The sequence below is a fragment of the Nothobranchius furzeri genome, chromosome 3 (assembly GCF_043380555.1).
Source record: "Nothobranchius furzeri strain GRZ-AD chromosome 3, NfurGRZ-RIMD1, whole genome shotgun sequence".
In the NCBI taxonomy this organism is placed as follows: Eukaryota; Metazoa; Chordata; class Actinopteri; order Cyprinodontiformes; family Nothobranchiidae; genus Nothobranchius; species Nothobranchius furzeri.
This window is the reverse complement of record NC_091743.1, coordinates 51,672,227-51,696,378: the sequence shown is the minus strand read 5'-3', so window position 1 is coordinate 51,696,378 and position 24,152 is coordinate 51,672,227. Positions and strand designations below refer to the sequence as shown.

At 41.5% G+C, this 24,152-nt stretch overlaps 2 protein-coding genes across 4 annotated transcripts in view; one reads left to right on the top strand and one right to left on the bottom strand.

Annotated features, from left to right (window-relative positions):
- ppfia4 (PTPRF interacting protein alpha 4) overlaps positions 1-13,314 on the bottom strand; it is a 66,645-nt gene extending 53,331 nt beyond the window's left edge. For both annotated transcript variants that reach the window (XM_015959559.3, XM_015959560.3), the window contains exons 1-2: positions 13,136-13,314; positions 12,651-12,955 (exon numbers count right to left, since the gene is read on the bottom strand). In XM_015959559.3, coding sequence (XP_015815045.1) covers positions 12,651-12,911 — 261 coding nt within the window. In that variant the 5' untranslated portion in view covers positions 12,912-12,955; positions 13,136-13,314. The remainder of the gene's footprint in view (positions 1-12,650; positions 12,956-13,135) is intronic.
- Positions 13,315-16,466: 3,152 nt separating this feature from the next.
- tmem183a (transmembrane protein 183A) lies at positions 16,467-23,543 on the top strand. 2 transcript variants are annotated; one of them, XM_054750357.2, is made up of 8 exons: positions 16,467-16,674; positions 16,932-17,021; positions 17,102-17,272; positions 17,393-17,552; positions 21,201-21,381; positions 22,787-22,867; positions 22,963-23,115; positions 23,186-23,543. In XM_054750357.2, exons 1-8 carry the CDS (start codon positions 16,611-16,613, stop codon positions 23,369-23,371), a joined length of 1,086 nt encoding a protein of 361 aa, XP_054606332.2. In that variant the 5' UTR covers positions 16,467-16,610; the 3' UTR covers positions 23,372-23,543. The 2 variants fall into 2 exon arrangements, with proteins under 2 accessions (XP_054606332.2, XP_015815048.3); XM_015959562.3 differs by having other exon boundaries at positions 22,960-23,115.
- The last annotated feature ends 609 nt before the right edge of the window (positions 23,544-24,152 follow it).

Genomic DNA, 24,152 nt, shown 5'->3' with positions numbered 1-24,152 from the left:
ATTCTCCTTTTGTGTCTCCTAGCGCCCTCATGTGTCCTTGTCTGCGTCTTCCTCTTGTGTCTCCTGGTGTTCCCCATTTGCCCACAGATCTTCAGCCCTCTAGGTTTCCCTCCTCAGGCATCCCCCTCCCAGGTCCTGTGCTCCCTTGGCCCCCTTTTAGTCACGCCACTGTAGTTTCTTTCTGTAGTGTTTTCCTCTAGTTTCAGCTCCCCCCTTAGAATATTAGTTATGTTGGCTGCCTTTCAGGACTTTAGGTTTTATTCTTAGGTCATTTTCCTTTAGTTACAGCTGTTCATGTTATTAGTCTCTCTAGTGTGTTTTTTCCCATCGGTGTTTGAGGTTTTTTCCCCCTCCTTAGATTATTAGTTATGTTCCTGCTCTTCTTGTCTTAGTTTTTATTCTTAGGTCATGTTTGTTTCCTCCTTAATCAGTAATTGAGTTCACCTGGTCTCTCTCTCCCCACACACCTGCAGTTCATCTCCCTCTCATCTTCCCCAGTGTATAAAACACTGTCTGTGTCTCTATGTGTTGTTGATCCATTGTTTCTGTCAGTCTTGTCTCGGTTGATCTCTAGTGTTTCCAGAGCATCTTGTGTCTCTAGTGTTTTTGGATCTCCCATTCAGTCTTTGGATATTTTTTGGCTTCCTGCCCTTTGGATTTTATTTTTGTTTTGGTTCATCCTCAATAAAGGATTTTACTTGATCTCCACTCCTGCCTCGTGTCGTCCTGGGTTCTGCATTGTGGGTCCTAACCAAAGACCGTACATACAGAGGTCCTAACCTACTCCTGGCTGGTATCGTGACACCTTCCTTCCAACAAGGCTGAGACATTACACTAATTTGGTTTTTACACATTGCTTCGGCATTTTCATTCATTTGTTATAATGCTATAGTTGTTACCCATTTTGACAAGGACCAGTCATTAAATTACTAAATTATTTTATGATTCCTTCTAGCAAACATATAAATAAAATTGCGGTTGCTTGCTTTTTTACCATGACTGTGTTTCAAGGCTGTTTTCTTGCAAACAAATTATTGTGTGAAAATGAAAATCCTGGAGCACAGAGACGGCTCTTTTCAGGGGAGTATGAGTGGAGGAAAAGGCTGCAGAAAAAATAAAAACAAATCACATTGCCTAGAGGATATTTGAAAAACCTTTGTAGTGTTAAAACTAAACAATTCTTAACTCTGGCCGCAAACAAAGCTCTGTTATTTTCCTGCTTACACTTAAGAGTCACTATATTCCTGTGACTCAGAAGGGCAATTTAGAGTTACATTTTTCTCCAAGGCAGATAAACCTAATTATTCATTTGTCCTGTGTGCAGGTTAGAGAGGAGTGGGTCTCACTGACCCAACATATTAAAAACGTGGAGAGGAGAATTATACACATGATTCATGCAAAACAAATACGTGACACAAACAGCTCTGACATAGAGACCTCCTTAAAATTTCATGAGCCATGATGTCCAGAGGGTTGTTGTGTTATTAAGAGCTGCGGGGTTTTATTAATGTGCACTGTGGCTTTGTGGTGAAAGGCCAGTCAGCTGTGGTAAATCTGTATTTACTCCAGTCTGATGAGCACAAATCAACTTGAAACACAGATGTGTAATCGATAAAGACTCAAATGTATTTATAAAAAGGAGAAATGATTAGGACTTGCAGATCTGCTCACTGCAAGATGGCAGTTTAAACCAACTGATGTTTGAAATGAAGTTTTAGATCTGTTAAATTTGGAAGAAAATTAATTTGGGCAACATTGAATCTTTTGCATTTCCTTTTCAGCATTAATTTTATGTCAGGAAATGTAATTCTTGATGCCTTTTAATATTGATCCTTTGTGCAAATGCATTTGCTAAAGAAACTTCTACTTTAGTTGACCATATATATGCCATATATTATCACTTTTTTCCAACATGGTCTGAAAATGATTTGATAATACACCAAAAAAAAAAAAAACTACATCCTCATATTTTGGCGTTTGACAAGTTCCAGGGGCAACGGGGGCTCAGGGGTTAGGAGTTTTGTTGCCCTGTAGTCAGTGGGTTGTTGGTTTGAACCCAGACTCCATCTGTGGCAGTCGTTTGTGTCTTTGGGAAAAACATTTCTTCCTCCTTGCCTGCTGGTAGTGGTCGGAGGAACCAGTCCACCAGTGTGTGGCAGCCTCACTTCCGTCATTGTAGCTACAAGCTAGCCGATCACCATGATGGTGCCTGTGGTTGGAGTAGCTGCAGTTCCCAGACATTTTCTCAAACTTTTCTCTACTAACCTCTTCCTTTTCACCTTGCTTTCTACATGCATCTCTATACATGTTTTATCTGTTTATTTTTTTCTTGTGAAATGCCTCTTGATCTGTGATAGACTGGCTCCCTGTCCAGGGTGTACCCTGCCTGATTGCCCATTGACCGCTGGAGATAGGCACAAGCCCCCCCCCCCCCCCCCCCCCCCCCGCGACCCTACGTGGACAAAGTGAGTTCAGACAATGGATGGATGGATGTAGATCTTGAGAGGTGTTAATAAAAGATTATTTCTTCTTCTTCTTCTTCTTCTTCTTCTTCTTCTTCTTCTTCACCAGTGTGTGAATGGAGGAATGACTGAGTGTAGGGATGTAAGAAAATATCTATACACTGATTTCTCATGTTATGATACGAAGTTGAAATTTGTAAAAAGTGCATTGATTTTTTAAACTGAGATTTTAAGTGAAAACTTTACTTATTTCTTCTGTGTGGTGCAATTCTAACTCTGACTGCTAGGTGGCAGCAGTTTTTCTCACCATAATACGGGATGTTTCTTGGAAGCATGTGGCCTGAGTCTTCCAATTAAACTCCATCTTAAAAATTGCAAATATCGTCTGACTTTTAGCATCACATGTCATGCCCCCGCTCCAGCCAAGCCCCGTTTCCCCAGCAACCACAACCAGCTCATCATCAACCTCATCCAAACCACCGGTCTCGCATTAACTCATCAGCTCCACCTGCAACACTCTATATAACATCAGGACCAACACCAAGCCAGTGCCAGATTATTGAAAGCTCACGTCAGTAAATTCTCCAGCACTCCAACCTCTGCCTGTATCATAGATCCTGACCTCGTTTCTGTTCCTCGACCCACCCATGAGCCTGCTCCTTGCCTGGATTGTTTTCTCTGCCTCTGACTACCTGGATTCTCGACCTCGGACCATTCTCTGGATTCTGCCTCCTACCTGCCCCTTGTAGCATTCACGGATCTCTCTGGTGTTGACCTACTCTTCCTCCTGACCCTGCCTCAGCCTCGCCCACCTCTGGTAACACCTAGTTGTGTTTTCCTTTAATAAAGACATTAATATGTGCCTTACTGTGTCTTGGTGTCCTCACGGGTCCTCAAGTTCTGTTCACAACATCACAATATAGCATCACCAGATTCCTGCAATACACACCCCTAGCTGACTGCTCTGACTTAGAAAGGCGTTCCGGACCAGAACCTCCCGCCATAAGAACAGCTTCTTTCCATCTACCGTTAGACTTGTGAATAGCTTATGAACACACAACCATGCTGGTCTTATGTACTGGACATAACATCACGTTATCGGCCATGTTACCATTACCTGCCATTTTTTATAGCTGAAAGTTTTATTGTAGTTTTATTCTATTTTGTTCTATTTTTAATCTTATTATTATTCATGTTATATGTAGCACATTAGTACCAAAGCAAGTTCCTAGTTTGTGAATTGTTTGTTCACTGACAATGGCAATAAACCTTTTCTGATTCTGATTCTGAAGTGCAGGTTATTAATTGCAATTCTCGCTGCCTCTTTCAGCTAGATTGCTTCACACAGTTCAAAGTTCAATGTCATTCAAATATTCATTTAGCCTGATTCAAACAAGTAGTTAAGCTAATTCAGAATGCGTGCAAGGCTTGACTCGTAACCTGTCACAGTGTGTACACACACATTTGTCTTACAGCTGAGTCCATCTCACAAATCCTGGATTCCAGTTTTAGCAGCTTGCTCTCTGAAATCTCTCTCTCTCTCTCTCTCTCTCTCTCTCTCTCTCTCTCTCTCTCTCTCTCTATCTCTCTCTCTCTCTCTCTCTCTCTCTCTCTCTCTCTCTCTCTCTCTCTCTCTCTCTCTCTCTCTCTCTCTCTCTCTCTCTCTCTGTGTGTGTGTGTGTGTGTGTGTGTGTGTGTGTGTGTGTGTTTTGACAGTCTGCAGTGGGGGGTGTGTGCTATGTGGTGAGACACTGACAAGCTCTATTTCATGGAGCAGAGGAAGAATTTAGAAGTTCTTTAAATCCCTTTAGGGGTCCAGCTGGGGACTTAGCTTTGGACGCTACCGCCTCTGCCGCAGCTTAAGTCTCTAGCTGAGAAAAACTGGGGTGTAGAGAGTCCCACCCCTGTCTCTTTGTCTACAGGGGAGAGGTGTTGTTCTCTCCCGTCTCTGATAATGTGTCGTGTTGAAATTCATACTCTTCAGATTAGATAGAAGGATACTCCCTTACGGTTAAACGCTAACTCCTCTCCCCATCTGAAAGCTTTATCTTTTATTCCAAGGGAGTCGCAGGAGCGAAGGCGAACCGACAGAATTCCAATTGTGTGGTTGTTAGACACGGCAGGGTCGCTATGGGCTTAACTGCTGGCTGGAAAACCTCATCTGCTCTTCTACCATCTCCTCTTTCTCATTCTGTTCTTTTCTGCCTCCTTCCTGCATTGCTCTCGCCTTCCTCGTTGGTGGTCCCGCAACTCCAATCACTCTGCTCTTATTACAGGGGAGAAAGGGCTCACACAGACACACAGTGCACACACACAAAGTGGCTTTTTGTTCTTCCCATTACCAGAGCACGTCCTTTGCTTCCGGGGACCATCGGGAACGCTTGATTCAGCTCTTCCCTAGCCTTCGTTCCCCCTCTTTCTTCACTAAATCTTCCTCCGTCGTATAAATCTGTTTGTAGCTCTCACCTCTCCTCTTCCTTAACTCACCTTCTTCCTCGGTCCCACATAGCCACAGGGACAAATGGGCACCCAGCTGATCTAAATGTGCATAGTGCTGTGAGCCAGATGGCCCTGGCAGAGGGACGGAGAGACGCAAAGGATGGTTTCCACAGAGAGAGGCACAGCAGCGTAGGGGAGCTGACGCTGTCCACAAATAACCTTACACTCAGGGGCCTGAAAGCTGTGCACGGGTTCTGGCAAAGCGCTTAATGAAGAGGAACTTGAATCAATAACTGGGCAAAATAAACTAGTCAAGATTGTGGGATGAAGAGTGGATGAAAGAGAGTGACAAAGTGAGGATGCAGAAGGAACAAGAAGAGTAAAAGGTAGATGGAGAGGTGTTACAGTCTGCTGTTTCACAGATAAACTCACAGCTCGTTCTTTGTGTCGTTCTCTGCCTCTTAATTACTGATCTGAGAGCAGTAATGAGTAGAAGTTTCAGGTTGTTCCTCCAAAACCATCATATTTTAATCAACTGGATCCAGTGCTGGCATTTTAAGCCATTTTTTGTTTATAAATGAAAACTTTGGTCTAAATTAATAGACAATGTGACAAACCTGCAAAAATTAGATTCTGAAAAAAGATCCAAAGCAAACAGTTAATTAATTTAATGGAAAAGTTTGTTTATGCCTACATTATTATTAAAATACATACTCCACCATGACACAATCACACAAAGACCACTGCAGCTGAGGAGGACCCATTCATGCACTTCATCATCCAAATGAAATAAATAAAAATCAACATTAATTTACACAACATCAAGGTAAGTTAAATGATCAAGAGGCCACATTGAACATTTGCTAAACCTGTTGCTTTCACAATATTCTAAACTTCAAACAACTTTGTATCATGTAGCTATAAATGCCTAAATGATTAATGATCAGTTAGTTGGACCTTTATTGTGTTTAGGACAAACAGAAGGTTAGCAGGAAAAGGCTTTTTGTTATCTAATGGCACAACATTGTTTATCTGATTAGCTAACAGACAGTCACAATAAACACACCAAACAACCCACGTATGGGCTGAAGGTGTTAAGATACTTCTGGACTGGATGTTAGGAAATGACACCAAAATTCACCTTTTTGTTGGGATTTGGACAAGACGGTGGCTCAATGAGAAGTGACTGCTAGTGGCTAGTTGGATTGAATTGTCAGGAAAAAAAATGGGAATTTTCTGTTAGAATTACAATGTTTATGTATGTCATGCTTTTCTCTAATCTATAACCAGATCATTGGGCATGTCAAAACAAATTTGTGCAACAATGATGACTTCCAAAGTTGACTCATATTTCTTTCACTTTCCAACTCATGGAAACTAAATTGTTGCTTAATTTTTTTATCCTCTCGAATATTTAAAAAAACATTTAGGATAATCCCTCATTTAATCCGCTTGAAATGTGTCGCCAACATTCAGAGCAAGAATCTAGCTTCATGGACCTCTCATCACTAGCTCAAACACACCCAAAACTAAAACCTTGAGAAAGTTGGTAATGGTAAAGATCTTTGCATGAGACAGGTAGGTGATCTTGAGCGACATGGCCTGAAATCAACCACACAGTATAGTGAGCAGTTCACCTCGATAACGATAAACGGACGATAAATACCGGTATGCGCAAAAACAAAAGTTGTCCACTAGATGGGGCTGTGGCAGCATGATTGCAAAGATGCCAGCTATTTGGGGAACTAATGCCACCTACAGGCTCATGGATGCGCTTTACAATGCACTGGATTTTTGGGTTGAAAATGAGTGGGTCTGTACCCAAGTTCTATTTCCTAGATGTGTGGGGTAGGCTTTACTACGTAGCCTAACTGTGCCGATTGTTTGCTCAATCATCTGGGATTTTTACTTAACTCCTTCACAAAGGAGCTTTTTTTCATGCTCCACTTTTCTCCACATTAACCCAAACGTCACTATTTGCTGCTTACATAACAAACTGAGATTCAGGCTTCAGTGACAGACCAATGAGATATGGTAATTTCTCATCTGATTTTGCTTCCTCCTCCCCCCACCTCGATATTCTCAAATCATGGAGCATAAAGCTGCTTCAGCCATCCATGCATAAGCAACACTAGCTGTAGGCGCGCACACACACACACACACACACACACACACACACACACACACACACACACACACACACACACACACACTCAGAATGATGTGTAGCATTTGTGACGATACACACTATTTTTTGTTGTAGATTTAAAGAGGTCAAACGTGTAATGCTGCAAGCAATACTACATTTTATTACAGATATCTCTTAAGATCATTTTAATTTTCATGTTTTGGCAAAATGTGAACAAGATCATTGATAGTTTTGCTTTAAAAAAGGTCAACATAAAGTCCAACATGTTTTATTTTTAAGATTAGCATAAAGAAAAGTAACATCGTCTGTTATTTGAGACATTTTAGAAAATATCCAAATAATTTAAAGCGCTTATTCATCACAATATTTGCAGATTTTTTGCATTTATACGATGAATAAATACCCACTGATCCAAAAGAGCACGTGTGTTTCTAATAAGCTCATCTTCTTAAAGACCCCGAAGCTCCTTTCTCCTGCAGTTTTACATATATTAGCGCTGACACTCATTTCTCTCACACTCCACCTTTATGCACAACACACCTCCAGTACAGTAGGCGTGGTGGCTGACTGCCAAGCCTGCAAGGCTCGTTTGTGCTGGTCTTGACGAAGTAATGTGGTAAGTATTAGCTGACCCAAATATTAGCACAGACGTGAGAGTTTTAAAATATCGGAGTGAATCTGTAGTCTCTGGGTCTGCAGCTGTGTACTATTGTGGAATTATTCTTTTTTTTTAACTCTGTTATCTTGTTCTTTCTTGTCCTGTAGGATGTATGCAAAGAGGACCCGCTTGAAAACGAGATGTTACATCTCAAGCAACTTATCCGCGTAAAATAATAAGTTTATAAATAAATAAAATTCACACGGATGAAGTTGAGATTTAATCAAATCCAAGCTTCTGATATTTGAAACAGCTCACAAAAATAACTTCCATTAAAAATGACTTCTCAATAGTGTCAACAGTAACATTTGATCATAGTCCATGGCTGAGTAGGCTCACCTTGCACCCCCCACCCCCACCCACCCACCCCCAAAAAAGATGAAAATGCATGCATGTTGTAGTATTTGATGTAGTATTTTCACATTTTTCATGTCGCCATAGACACTATAGGGACTCAATACCTCTTTTGGGGCATTTTTTGTGGCTTCAAATTTTGCTGTGGCTGGTTTTAGGGTAGAGGAAATCCAAACTGACATTACTCTTGACTGGATTGTCATAGGAAAGTGTATTACCCATCAAAATGTTTGTCTTAAGCCACTCTACAGTTTAAAGTGGTTAATATGCAAATTAGTTGACTAAATAGATCACCAGAGCTCAGAAGATCACAGAATTATGGAAATGCCTAAAATCTGGAATCTCTGCCTGTGGTTATGAAATTGGAAAAGAAATCAGCTAGGAGCGTGTAACACATTTTACTGGCATCCATTCACATATTTAATCCTCCAATTTTCAATTATTTTCTGAACTGACGACTTTGTGATTGAAACAAAAGGGTCAAATTTCAAAAATGTAAAACATCTGTGGTAAAAAATCATTTATTATACCTATTGTTGCTCTAGAAGCCAAGGATGATCCCTTTAAGGTTTATAGCTAAAGTGATAATATGCAACTTTTTCATATTTTTAAATCAGGTTTTTGAGCCAAAATATGTGCTAAAACGACCCTTTACAGGGTTTATGAAATGTGTTTCAGACCCTCACCGCCCCCCTGTGGTCAGATTATTTCACTTGCAACTTCAGAGTGGCGGGCCGCCACCTGTGGACTTAAAAATTTGGCTGACATAGCTGGCGCTGGAGTCTGGTTCCAGCACGTTTTCTGCATGTTTTAGATCATGAACACGGCTGATTTATTTAATTTAGTAATGAATTGTTCCTGTAGACACTAATGAAGGCTGGGGAGACATTTAAACTGTTAGATGAAGGTATTAAAAAGACAAACGCACAGCAAGGAGATACTTTTCAGTTTTTGTTCTGCTAAACCAACACTAGGGGATGCTAAATGCAAGCCAAAACTGCCAAGTGTGCCTTTAAGCCTACAGTGTCTACTACACCATTTTTAAATTGAGTTATTCACAAAAATATCCAAATTCTTATTTAGATGATATGTTTGGTTTGACATGAAACCCCATCATACAGTTCTGCAGTTTGGTCAGAACAGTTACCACATACATATGAAAATTTGACTGGCTAGTATCCAGGATGTTTTAGGGGTTTCTCTGCTCCAACACACCTGATTTTAATCAGCAGGTGATTAACAGTCTTCTTCTTGAGTTTTACTGGTGCAGAGTCCTGATGTGTTTCCTGTTCTTACCAGAAGGACTGGTCTAATATGTGACAATGTGCTTTAGACTCTTGTGTGTTTGGTTTAAAAGCAAGTATGAAACATTTTTTCAGATCGCTCTGCGTGTTGGTGTGGTCAGTGCACAGCTGCAGTGGTGAGGCACTGTGGTGAGGGTGAGGGAACTGTTGGTGGACTGTTGGGTTTACAGACTGGAAGAAAAAAAGAACATTTTTGTGATCTTCTAGTAAAGACAGGAACTTGTTTTGTATGTTTGCTCTGTGGCATCCATTAAATTCCATTGCTTGGTTCTTTTCTAAACACATTGTGGTAAAAAAAGTAGCTTAAAGCTAAAAAAAAATCTTTAGTGTTTAGAAAAGAGCCATAGAGAATGGAAGGTAAAGATAGGAAATGTAGAAAATTCAACTGTTGAAAACGGATTTATGTTCATGGGGTAGGTGGAAACTTTTGCACATACAATTAAGTCAGTCGTGTGACCTCGGTCCATTGATGTGTGTGTGTGTGTGTGTGTGTGTGTGTGTGTGTGTGTGTGTGTGTGTGTGTGTGTGTGTGTGTGCATTTGTACACTGGCAAAAATAGCCAGTGTTGCGTCTGACTGGAACAGGTGTCCACACACACACACATGATCATCGAACTCATGTCCCACTTTAATACACGTGACTCTTCCTTCAAAAAGTTGGATTACTTTGAGCTAAAGATGTGTTTAAATTGTACATACGGAGCAGTAATGTTCTGTATGTATTTTGTAAATTATAACTTATTAAAATAATTACAAAAATTGCACATTTGAAAGTGATGATGCATGACATTGAGACCAGACTCACAAACCTGCACTGTAAAAACTGTGATGAAGAAGTGGAGTGACCTGCTTTGAGGAAACATGCTGTTCACCCAAAATCTGCTCTGTTTGTTGCACACACACACACACACACACACACACACAACACTGCTTTACAACACAGTTCCTTTGACAGCGTCAGAACAGCTTTCTTCACGCCAAAATGGGACAATGTGCTTGATGCAGATGTGTATGTGTGTGTGTGTGTGTGTGTGTGTGTGTGTGTGTGTGTGTGTGTGTGTGTGTGTGTGTGTGTGTGCGTGTGTGTGTGTGTGCGTGTGTGTGTGTGTTTCAAAACTAATTTGTCGGTCTCTTAAGGTTGCATTATAGGCTTTAACTGGACTGACATGTTAATCTGAAACTCTCTGCAGCTAACGAACATATTCCTTCATATCTGTGTGTGTGTGTGTGTGTGTGTGTGTGTGTGTGTGTGTGTGTGTGTGTGTGCGTGTGCGTGTGCGTGTGCGTGTGCGTGTGTGTGTGTGTGTGTGTGTGTGTGTGTGAGTAAAAATGTCAGATTTTCGTGATAACATTGGTTATGATAGACGGAGGTTTATGCATAGTTTTCTATAGGAGGCAACATTCAGAGTCTTTCTTCCTGTTTGTTTATGTGTTTGTAAGCTAGAGTTCACATCTTTGAAGGAGACACATGGATCTGACAGTTCTGGGTCAAACTAGTACTGAGTCAGGAGCAGAGGACAAAGCACACAAACACACACACACACACACACACACACACACACACACACACACACACACACACACACACACACACACACACACACGTACACTGGTACGGTGGAAATGGCATGTTTGATGCTCTTATAGCAGGGCAGAAATGAAAGCATTGACCTCCGTTCCAAAATGAGTGTTGTAAAAAATATATTTGTTGCACTTCGATGTAGATCAGCAAACTAAAAATTCAGTATTGGAAACGAGTAAATACAGCTTTCAAAAGATGATTCATTTGTTTATTAAGGGAAGCTGTCTAATAGTCCCCCTTGGTAAATCATTAATGAACTGATTACCCCACACTTAAGTGTGGCAACAAAGCTAAACCAAAATAAAACTGGAAACTGGAAAACACAGCATTGTGTGTGCTGGCTAACGGGTCACAGCAGCAGCATAAAGCTGTAAGTCAACCGAAACCTGTGATATTTTATTGACCTGAGGAGATAAATTCACAAGAAACGCCCGGGCGGAGCAACAGCAGCCTAATTACCACTGACACATTTAGAGTAGCAGGGTCAGAAGCCTCTCCAACGGCTACAGCAATGCTCTAATATATTCATCACACCCAAACTTGAGACATCAGCTACAGTATGTTATCCTTTCCACACCTCCCACACATTATTGCTAGCTGCACCCTGCACTTTGCAATGCATCCAGAACAGACGCGACCCCCGTTCCTCAAGCCGAGCAAATCAGTTCCAAGTGAGATTTTGCTTATTTTTCCATTTGCATTGCCCCTTCTCCTGTTTGCAATGGTGTCCTCTCTCTGCTCTGGTGTGTTAGACATGCGAGAATGCATGAGTGCACGGAGGGGTTTTGAGAGGAAAAGCATGTGTGCACCACACACCAGTCATAGCATCCTTCACTCTAAAAAACTAATGCTTGTATCACTGCAGCAGAAAAAATAGTCTGCACAATGAAGGATTAGAAGACATGCATGGCAGCTCTGATCAAGAGCACCACACACATGTGCGTACGCTAATGCATATATACGCATGCACGCACAGAGATGTGTGGAAGCAAGCAACCCAGGGCCATGTGCACTAACAAGCAGCCATGTTTCCTTCACAAGAGGCTGCAGCCAGCAGTGCGTCATCGTCAGCATGCTTTTATCTCTGCATGCTGTGTTTGTTTAACACACACACACACACACACACACACACACACACACACACACACACACACACATCCTGTGACATCATGCCATGCATGTAGACCAAAGGGTCAGAGGCTAACAGTTTAATGTGCCGAGGATTCATTTTCGTCATGCTCTGTGGCTGCAGCAGCCCTAGCTCAGCTCTCTTCGCCCAAACAAATACGTCGACAGATCCTAACAAAGTGAAGCATAACCAGATATAGGAGCAGCTTTCTACAGATGCACACGCCAGGTCATTTCCCACTGAGGTGGGCTTCATGCTTGTCTCTGGAGGTTAACATCAGGCCTCAGCAGAATAATCTCCTCCCACTTCAGCCCACCTTCTAACTACTCATCTTCTCAGACAAACATCACTATCTTCACATTTATTTCTAGTTATGAGCTTGCTGCTCAACATATTTAATCTATTTAAATTGTATTATAGGAAGAGCACCTGTCCCCACCTCATGTGCCAGGTAAAGACAGCAGATTATCAAATAAAAAGTCATCTTCATTTGTTAAATAACCAGGTGATAAAGACGCATTTTCCCCGAAGATGCCGTCATCACCCGCACGTCAGAAGGAGGAAGAGTCTTTACCTGAGGAAGCGCGGCGTTAATCTGCCGCTGGAGCATGTCCCTCTCGTGCAGCGCCCCCTGCAGCTTCGTTTGGGACTGGATGAGTGTCTCCTGCGTCTCCCTGAGGGACTCCAGAAGCTTGTCTCTCTCGTCCAGCATGTTGACCATCAGCTGCTCGAAGTTGGCCTCCTGCTCCGAGCCGTTCGGGACTCCGCCGCCGGTTCCTCTCGGCGGACCAGCCGAGTCTCCCTCGCTGATGGTCGGCATCACCTCGCACATCATCTTCCCCGCTCCCCGGTCCGTCCAACGCTATCAGGACGCTGTCGCTATCAGGGTGGAGAAAAGGGGCACGCGGCGGTTAGTAACCGGATAAATAAACCTGTTACAGTAAATTATCAGAGGGCCTAATTATGCGTCTCGGATCGACGCCACATCGCCAGAACCAGTGGATGCGCACCTTATTCCCATTTTACAATACCATGCATCCGATGCGTGAGCGTCCATACCTGATCAGAGGGAGTCAAGTGGTGACCTTTTATCCATATTGGCCGGCGTTTTTCTCCCCAGTGAGCAGATCCGCCCTGCCCGGTGCGCCATGCACTCACATGTACAATTCCCAGCGTGAAAATGATTGACAGCTCAAAGATGTGAAGGGGTGGTTCCCGCGTGCGCGATGGATGTCAGAGCATGTGGGAAAATCAGAATCCGAGGAAAATATCCGAGAGGCGTTCTTATTCCCGATGATGAAGAGGAGAGAATCTTGTCTGCATCCGCCTTCTGCGCTTTACACACACACACACACACACACACACACACACACACACACACACACACACACACACACACACACACACACACACACACACACACACACACAACACACACACACGTCCTTCCCGCATGAACCCCCTCTTCACTGACATACGGTTGTCACTGTAAATGTTCTGTAAATAAAAAAGCTGCTTAAGCATCTACAGCCTGGATTACTGAAATATACATTTCTAGTGAAAATACATTTAAAAAATCAATAATAATAATAATAATAATAATAATAATAATAATAATAATAATAATAATAATAATAGTAATAATAATAATAGTAATAATAATAATAATAATAATAATAATAATAATAATGCAATAAAATCTAGTGACAGAATTTACATTTAAGACTGAAATATGACTAATTATCTCCATATTAGTCCTGAGCTGGCTGCTCATTGGACACAGTCAGCAGCATCAGCTTGACCAAACCGGAAATGATACACAGGAAGCACAGTGCCTGTTGCAGGATTTCAGAAGAACTAAATTCATAGGAAATCTGCAGCATTAAAGATAATTGTTTTACCACCTGACCTCTCTGACTAAATGTAATTAGAATATTTGAGGATGATCCTTTAAACCGAAAACAAGTCATGTCCTTATTTTACAAAAAACGAAGAAACTGTAGAGGTTTTATACAGGACATATGTGTGGTTAATCCAGTTGTTCCAATAATTAATCAAACAAAAATATGACTGATAATGAATAAAACAAAGTGCAACATTTGGGCCAAAGAAAACTTCACACTTTACTTTTGGTTACTCATATTGCTTATCTTGTCTTTCTTCCTAATTTATTCAACAAGAGGACCTTGCTGACCCTATGCTGCAGGCAGTCTTTTAACTTTGCCTTTTTTATTAGTTTTTTTTAATCCAATTTTAAATACACATTTCAGAATTTGGTTCTAAAATCTACTGGCTTATGTTTTAACTTTGTCTTGCACCCTGAAATCACACTGAATTTACTCTGTGTATGAAATATTTTAGAAATAAAGCTGCCTGGCCTTGCGTGTTTAAATACATAATATTTTTCATTATGCCTTTTGTTTTTGCAGCAATTTACTTCAAGTGCCGGTGGTGTTTCTGGTGGATTTTGGTTGCACTGCCGTCTGAACATGGTGTAAACAGATATCAGAAAGCAAGCTAACAAGCTATTGGTTTGTATGTAAAACTATATTTTAAGAACGTTGGAGTGAATATTCAAGTTATTTGAGCTAATGTGAGAGGCAAAGTACTTTTGTTTTTATGAAGAGTTTATGCAAGCAGCTCAAAATTGTTCCACTTGTTGTTCCCCCTGCTGTTAAAACCCCATACCTATTGCAAAAGGTTTTCATGACAATTACTAAAATAATCTATCTGAAGTTTAAATGTCACTCAGGATCGAGTCTTTTTACTCCAAAGTGACAAGCATACAGAAGAGTCAAAGACACACGTGTGGCTCCAGAGCAGCTGATTCTTTCTCTGAGACATGAAGCAAAATTCCAAAAACACTCTTGCCCTGCAGCTGTATAAGAATCAGTCAACTGTGTACATATCTGTGATTTCTGCTATTTTGTGTGATGAATTTGGACTTTACCTCAGAGAGATGGGGTTTCTTAGTTTCACATGCTGTTCTTTATGCAGAGCAAAATCTTTTGTTAATGCAACAGTATGATTATATCATTTCCTTCCTCTGTCTTTCTTCTATAATTTCCTTTCATGAGTCAGTTTTGCTGTGATATGATGTGATTATTAATGTATTAATAACATCAATGAATGCCTTTAATGTAAACATTTTGTTGTCTGAGCCACATTTAGCTGCATTTTACAGACTCTTAACTCCAAATTGGCTGTTTTGAACACACACACACACACACACACACACACACACACACACACACACACACACACACACACACACACACACACACACACACACACACACACACACACACACACACACACACACACACACACACACACACACACACACACACACACAAGCGCGCCGGTTTAATTTTTTAACTCTTTCTTGAGTGAGCGTCATTCACCAGCACTGAAAAGTGAAGGTGATCCACTTTCTGGGTCAGGTGACGTCTGCAAGCTGCAAACAAGTTGTTAAAGATGTTTGCAAAATCACTGTTTTTGTCCTCTTTGTTGGTTGCATGAAGGCACAGTTGGTAGCACTGTTGCCATGCAGCAATAAAGTTGCAGATTCAAATGCCAGCTGTAGTCTTGTTGCATGGATTTCTAAATTTCCTCATTCAAATATGTGAATTTTCTCCTGAAGATTACAAGCATGCACTTTGGGGCAGTTCCTTGCGTAGGTATCTTGAAAACTGTTTGTTGCTTTGGGTAAAAGTGTCTGCAAAATACTCAAACATAAATAAAAGCACAATTGCTATTAGTGATCAAGGTTAGAGGCAGCAGTAGCTCAGGAAGTTGAGTGGCTTTGATCCTGGATCCAGACAGAGAATTCTGCTGTTGTGTCCTTGAGCAACACACTTAACACACCTGGCCTGCTGGTGGTGATATGAGGGCAGCACTTGTGCTCAGAAGCCTCAGCTCTGTCAGTGTGCCCCAGGGCAGCTGGCTACGTTGAAGCTCATCACCACCAGGGTGTGAATGAATGAATGAATGAATGATACACAATAGTGTAAAGCTCTTTGGAGTCCTCTGACTGAAAGGCGCTATACAAGTGTGGGTAATTTATCGTTACAAACATTCAACTTTTAATAATTTTTGGTGAACCCTAAATTGGATTTAATGCTATAGAGCCAACTGTGTCTGATCAATTTTGGAATGTTGAAATTACCTCCAGTGGCCTAAATGTCTATTTTTGCAATAACTTCTGTTATCAGCGCAGAGTTTTTTGCAACCTACCAGCTACTGTGTGTATGTGTGTGTAAATTTTAATTTTAATGAGGATAAACTCCCAGATAAACCCACAGGGTGGCGTTAGTGCGACAAAACAAATGATAGTTCCCGAAGAAGAAACTACGAGAGTTTACCTCTCGCGATATCTGCATAAAGCTACGTCATTCCATGATGGCTGAAGACCCTGGTGGAACATTTTTCAATTTCCGTGTTATTTTTCTGTATTTCTCTTTATCCCGGCTTGCCATAACGCCATGGCAGGACTCACAGCCCCGTTAAGCGTTCACATATCACTGGTGTCGAAATGCCCAAGAAAGGGAACAGAAAACGGCTGAAATTCAAGGCCGGAGACGTTTGCTCTGAATCAGGTGAGCTGATAAGCTAGCTAGCAGGCTAGGTTTTAGCAGCTAAGTCTTCTCAGCTAAGAACACGGAAGATGATGCATTTTTCTTGATGCATTTTTCTTAGTTTATTCAACTGAATTGAGCGTTTAAAGATATTTAGGTGCATTGCAGTGCTGTAACGATTACTTAGAGAACAAATGATCATTAGAAACTACCTCGCCATCTATTGTATTCTATATTAAGTTTTTGCTCTGGTCTGAATTTTATTACCATTTTTCCAGTCACTGTTGCTGATTATGCTGATGCCGACCCAGCCATTGTGAAGTCTGGTAGGGTGAAAAAGGCTGTTGCAAATGCAATTGAAAAAGAAGGCAAGTCCTGCTTGTACGGTCACAGTTTCATGTGAAATATTTAATTATTGATGCTCATGAAAACAGCTCTTCTATTTTAGTAAAGTTACTCTGCGGCCTGGAGGCTTCTCAGGGTGCTGTGGAGGAAGTTATCTCGTCTGCAGTAGGAGTCAAAGCAGACGCTTTAGGCAGCAGTGACGATATGGACCCAGAGAAGGAAGAGGAAAGTGAAATGAAAGTGGCCCGCAAAAAGAAAAATAAGAGAAGAAAAGGTGCACTTTTAATCCTTTTCTTATTGGTGATTTTTGTTATTGTATTGATTACTCATCGGTTTAAATCAGCAACAATAATCTTGACTTTGGTTTTGTTTTGTTTGACTTTTTGTCTTGTAGAGTGCAGCTGGAGCAGTGATGGGGAGGATTATCCAGTGGATATTTGGCTCGTGCTCTCCTCCTATATTAGGCCGGAGGATGTTTGTAGATTTTCTTTGATCTGCAGGAATTCGTGGACGGTCACTTGTACTGCAGCTTTTTGGACTAGACTCTACAGAAGGTGACTTATTTTAGGTATTCTTTATTGCTTCACGGACACCCACTTTTGATTTTACCACAGGGTTTTCCTGCATTCAAATTTAAGTGGTGGCCGCCTCCAGCTAATTTAGTGCCGCCCCAGCCTGATTTCACTCTACCCCCAGCTATATGGATGTTATTTTAACCCGTCCCGCAGCGCTCCTCCGTGAGAGCAGGTGGGTGGGGGGTTGCGCCCTCCATCCCGCAGCGCTCCTCTGTGAGAGCGGGGGTGGGGGCAGTGGCAGTTTTCCCATTAGCTATAGGTCGATGGCCGCCTGCGGCCTCCTTATGTTGAGGGGCCCCCTCGCCCTGACCGCCAGCACCCCTGTCAATGCCACAATGGACTTTTCCTTTAAAATGCCGATGCACAAACAGGAAGTGATTGGTAGTTATTCCACTCCAATCCAGTTGGTGCCAGTAATGCACCAAATTGTTGTTTGCCAAGTGCCATAAGAACACAAATAAGAAGAAGAAAAAGCAGCAGCAGAAGAAGAGAGGCGGGAGCGTTCGTAACAAACTCGAAGTGGTAGTCAAAACATTAAGCATGAATAGAATTATCCTTGTGGCTCCAATAAGAGAAAGAAGCAGCTTGCTTCAAAAAAGCTTTTATCTTCACTTCTGAAAGTGACGTCGTTTTTCAACGTAAACATCAAAAGGAAGCAGAAAGGAAAGACGATGGAAAATGTTTAAAGGGAGGGAAACATAGACCAAAATGGAAAATAGAAGAAAAAGAAAGGCAAAGACACAGGAGCACTGACATGATGAAGAAATATTGAAGGCACTGAAAGGGAGGGAAAGAAAGGGGAAAAAGAGGAGGCCTAATAAAAAGAGAAAATAACTTGTGTCAGAAGAGGGGAAAGTTTCACCAATTCAATTCAAAAATACTTTATTAATCCCAGAGGGAAATTGAAGTTTCAGCACACACAATTCTGAGATCAGACATACATACATAGGCATAAACACATGACAAGAATTGGTGACTGTGGTCTTTCGCAACCTGAATCGCGCTACCTTAATAGATCAAGAGGGTTTATATGAGGATAGAGTCAGGGGGAGGGAAAAAAAGGCACTTCAGAGTTACCCTCAACAGAGAGGGTAGCTTTGCTCTGCAAATAACACCTCAGACAGAAATGCACACAGACTTCAGACATTACGCAACATAAGTGTCCATTAGGTGGGGAGATAGGGTTGGGACTCTCCGCACTTCAGTGCGTGCAGCCACATGGGGCAGCGCTCATCACCTCCGTCTGGACAGGGGAGGGAGATAATGGGTTAGAGGGCACATTAACTCCTAGATACGGTTCCACAGCCTTCACCGGTCACAGTCCCACCCAGGCTGGTATAGGGAGAAAGTTTCCATAGCGACGGCAACATTCCACATTTTTTCTGAGGGGGGAGTTATCACTTCAGCCTCACAGGCTCCAAGCACACCAGATTCAGATAAAAATTGTTTTGGGGACAGACAGAGATAATTTCCTCTCTCCTTAGTGTTCTGTTAGTCTTCAACCCCTCTATATCCATTAATGGCGTAATTAATCCATCCCAATCCGTGCTGATCTGTCCACTCACTCCTTGATCGAATCCACCTTTTGTGCCAGAGTCTGAATCTCAGCCAAAGTTTCAAGCTTACGACTCATCTCGACAATTATATGAGTTTATGCATCCACAGCACGATTCCATCCCTGAGCTCCGGGATTGAGCCAATATTCCTCGAAAGCTTGTTAATTTTCCGGTAAGCCAGGAAACCGCTCAGGCCAAACAGCAGGAATCCCGACACCAACACCACGAATATCCATAGAGAGGCAGATCAGGTTCCACTGTTTCCAGGAGTCCATGATATGCCCAGCTGGCTCTGTCCCAGAGGGGCATCCGGGAGCCCCTTCTCCCGTTCTCACCGTTGAAAAAATTTTGTCAATCGCGTTGAGACCAACTGACCAGATCCATTTTTAATAATTTCCAGTTTCCAGAAAAAATACAGAAAGCGCGGTGCACAGAGCCTTGGGATGAGGAGGGAGAGGAGAAAAAAGCGTCTGTACTCTCCAAGAGCTGGAAGAGGAGTGAATCCAGGCAAAGATAAGATTGATGACAATTTAGTGTAAGGGGGCCCCATGTCTGTGTTCGCCTTGGGCCCCCAAATAGCTAAATCTGCCACTGGGTGGGGGTGGGGTGGTTGCACATGTTCTGCTGCTGTTTCTCACCAGTATCAGCTGATGGAGAGCTCTAGTTTTGCTGCTCCGCTCGTGTCAGCGGACACGGTAGGGTTGGGGAGGGGTGCGGTGCATGACACTTAGCCTGGCGGGTGGGCAAGCAAAGCCTGGCGGCCCACCAGGCTTATAAAGAGCTGGGGGAAACCCATGTAATATTTATGCATCTGATACAATTCAGATCACCTTCGAAACTCTCACACCCAGGGCCGTTTAAAGGCATTATGGGGGCCAAGGCTAAACGGAACCCCCCACCCCACATGTGCTTTTAAATGTAGCACTGGTGCAACATCTTTGAGTTACTGTTTCCCCAGAACTTTATTGAACAAAAGTAAGTTATGTGTAAGAAAAATGCTTTTTACTGGTGCACAGTGTGGTCATCTGGATGCAGTGGAGGAAAATAAAGGAACAAGCAAAGGCAGAACCGGTCCAAAGCTTAGGATCAAAAGTGCAGCTACGTGCAGATTGGCTAATGCTAAAGCTAACGGGTAGCAATCTCACGATCAAGTGGTGCACAGAAAAATATATGATGATTGTAAAACTAAGAAAGACTAAACTCTACAAGCGGATGAAAGGTCCCCACCATCCTGTTTATTCTGCATCCTGCAGTGCTACGGATGAGAACCGCCGCACGGCAAGCCGTTGTAGTATATAATTCACAAATGCTTCTATCTTTGAACATAATCTGAGCTGGATTATTGCCAACCCGTACATAATAGACATGACACCATTACATTGTTAGCAGCAGAAATTTAATGCTATTACCATTTCCATTATTACCATTTCCAATACAAATGCATGTTAATGAAATGCATTATATTTTACTGGATATATTTGTGTCATTTTGACTAAGATGAGTGTTATTAATACAAACCTAAAGTGTTACTGAAATGTAAATATTTAAAAATAGTTGTAACTATAAATATCTGAAGGGAAAAAGGGAACTAAACACCAATCTAATACATATTAATGAGCCTTTTATAATATTTAGCCTTTAAAAAGTGACACAGTTGAATGCACAGAGTATGCATGTGCTGGCGCATGGTTAGGATGGTATGGTACCGCCTCTGCCTCAATTTGAGCCAGGAAAAACCCTGTACCAGAATAAAATATTTTCATTTGGCTGTTTTCTTTGGTGCTGAGAAGTTTTCATTTTTAACTGTTTACGCAAAGACTATTCATTGAGTAAATCAATATCAGTATCAATAACTGTTTAAAAGACTTATTCAGTGAGTACATAATCAGGTTAACATCAGAATAATCACATGCATGTAAACAAAGTCAGTGATGAATGACTGCTGCTCTTGAGTGAATAGATTTTTGTTTAGGAACGAAGGAAAATTACAAACTTGTTAACTGAAACATTTAAACACAGAAAATGTTATTTAATCTTTTTTAACCTCTCGCCTGCCATCTTTTTTTTTAAGGCACTACAAGATTGATGTTGAACTGCCTTTTCGCCTCCAGCCTGACTGCATTGATAGGATGCGCTGTCTTCGGGCCTGTGTGATCCGCTCGCTCTTCCATTTGTATGAGCCATTCAGCTCCAGAGTATCAAAGATTCCTGCACTGCCAGAATCCACACCCACCACTTTGCTTAACTCCAAGGTATGACAACGTTGTTTACACTAATGTAGAGCAAACCTCTCTTGCGTTCAGTCATTTGAAATTGGAACAAATTTGTAATTGTCACATATTTTAACCCTTAAGGGTTGTGGCACTGGTGTCACAGCCTTTTTCAAACATCTGCAAATTGCTTCTTAAGTTATATATTCAAGTTTAACAACTCCAAGTGACATTCTATCAAAATAAATGGGTATGTATGTATGTGTGTATGTATATATATATACTGTATAATATGGATTGTTTGACTTCTTAATTTATTTAATTTTTGTTTATTTTGATGTATTTATTTCAATCTGTGTTTTATTTAAAAAGGGTTTGCATTCTTAAGGGTTAATTTAACAATTGTCAAAAATTTGGGATTTGTTTTTGTTTCCAAAATCATCTTTGAGATATTTGGTGTTAAAAGCAATGTCTGACTTTTTTCAGTTTTGCTTAAACACCAAGTTCACTGAGAAATCATTTTTAACTTTTTTGAAAATATGATTGATCACTCCTGAGTTTAACATGCAGGCTGAACGTTAAAGAAATCTACCCCTAATTGAGCTGCCTAGACAGGGAAACTCGGATGAGAAAAGCCACACAGATCTATGTCACGCTGTCACTTAGCATTCTCACTCATCTTGACTCACAACAGGCAATGCTGTTCTTGGTTTAGCGTCCAGGAAGTGGCAGAGAATGTCTCGGCTAGTAGTAGCTAACTGTTAGCATTAGCAACTCCACCACACAGCAGAACTCTTTCAGGCTTGTGTCATTTGTGGAGATAAAGCACGCGGCACTGGTGTGGGGTGTGATCTTCACACCCCACAAAAATAGCATAAGGTGATCAGTAAATAGTGTAAAGTAACCTGCTACACAGATACACAGCTAAGCATAAGAATGGTGTACGACATTCTGCTCAGTTTTATGGCTTTTTATCAGACCCAGAAACAGGAAATGGCTGCAGGCAGTGAAGCAGCAGGCAGAAAACTCCGAAGCAACCAGTGACTCCGCCTCCTAGCCAGTCAGCGGCCACAGTCGCGATTCCGGCCCGACTCAGCCTCGCCAGGAACTTCCACAAAGCAGGGACTAAAAATTGGGAAAAAGTAGAGGGAAAATACCAAATTGTGCCCTTGGAAAACGTGGTCGGGCTGAGCTGCACCAGTCAGAGTTACTGAGTAGTGCTCCTGGAAAACTAGCTTTATACTAGCGACCACTGCTAATGTGTTAATAAAACAAGTGAACTTGGTCTTTAAAAAATCTGAACGTTAAAAATGTTTTATTTATTTTTCCATTAATTAAGTTAAATATATTTTGTAAAGTCAAACTCAGATTTGTGTTATTAAAACTATTTTCTAGCTGCTTTTTTAAAAGTAGGAAACTATTTAAACATGTCCGTGTCGTGTTACAGTGTTTACTCTTCTGGGTCAAAAAGCTGTCCGGCACTTGCCCAGAAACGATGTGGGAGTTCAACTTCAAATTCATAAAGGAGGTAACTTCTTACCTTGTTTTTCATGTTGTAGCTTTGCTCTACACAAACCAGGCGTGTTGATGTTTGATGAAATGTGTGGATCTCTGCTGCAGCAGGGGCACAGCAAAAATGGTTGTTCCAAGTTGCTGCGCTTACCCAAACAGTATGAGGATGTTCACATGAATCCAGACTCTGACTGCTACGTGCTTCAGGTCACTACTCTCAACTACATCTTCACCCCTGTAGTCATGGGCATGACACTAACCCTGGTAAGTAGTTTATCGCAGAAAAAACACCCAGTTGCCCTCCTCTAAATCTTTATTGGTCTTTTATTTCAAGTTCACAATCAACGTGAGCACAGACATGCGTCACCACCGTGTACGCCTGGTGTTCCAGGACTCGCCCCTTCAGCGAGGGAAGAGAAGAGGGGATCAAGGTGGAACGCAAGTTGTGTTGGATCCTGTACACAGTGTGAAGCTAATGGACTGGTGGCATCCCCAGTACCCCTCTTTGCCTTTTGTGTAAAGATGTCTCCCGAGTGTCTAAGGCAGCAGACCATGGACAAGGACTTCGTCTCGTCAAACTCATTAAACAGGACAAAGATCACATTCAGTGACACAAACTTTGCACAAATACCTGATTGTACTTTGTTTAAAACAGATTATGGCCAAATAAAAATTTGACGTCATACATCAGACATATGGCAGAAAAATTTGTGTTTTGGGTTAATGAGGCTCTGTCCATTAATATTTTAAACAAACAGCCCATTTTCCTGTTGAAACTAAAGGAATGCTTTATCCAGAAGACTTTTTCAGGCTCAGTGAGTAGTATTTTTTTATGCTCTTATATAAAATTTACTACAGTAATTTGATCTTGGTTTTTAATGTGACAAGCAAAATCTAAATAGGGTTGAAAAAATTGGGGTGTATGTATAATTTAAACCTCTTCTGGTGACGCGAATAACAATGCTTCTCTGTGCAGACGAGGCCAAAGATGTTTTACTTCCTGCGTCTTCTGCAGATTTGGGCAGTTTTTAAGCATGTGATAACTGATTATTTCTTGATATTGAGTTATTTTACATATGCATAGCTAATCTCTTTCTCTGAAGTCTGATGTATTCTGTGACATGAGTGATGATGGGTTACAGGGTTGCCTTTCATGCTGGCTTGTTAATTCTTCAGACAGTTTTAACTGAGTTACACAGATAATGTCAAAGTCTTCAGATTAGCAGAATACACATTTTGTTTAAAGTGTTCTTGTTAATAAATAGGAACAGCGATTACTTTTAGGTGGTGATAAAAAGTTG

Coding starts and splice junctions, on each gene's coding strand:
- tmem183a (XM_015959562.3), top strand. CDS start 16,611: ATGCCCAAGAAAGGGAACAGAAAACGGCTGAAATTCAAGGCCGGAGAC. Junction 16,675..16,931: donor AGACGTTTGCTCTGAATCAG/GTGAGCTGATAA, acceptor CCATTTTTCCAG/TCACTGTTGCTGATTATGCT. Junction 17,022..17,101: donor AAATGCAATTGAAAAAGAAG/GCAAGTCCTGCT, acceptor CTTCTATTTTAG/TAAAGTTACTCTGCGGCCTG.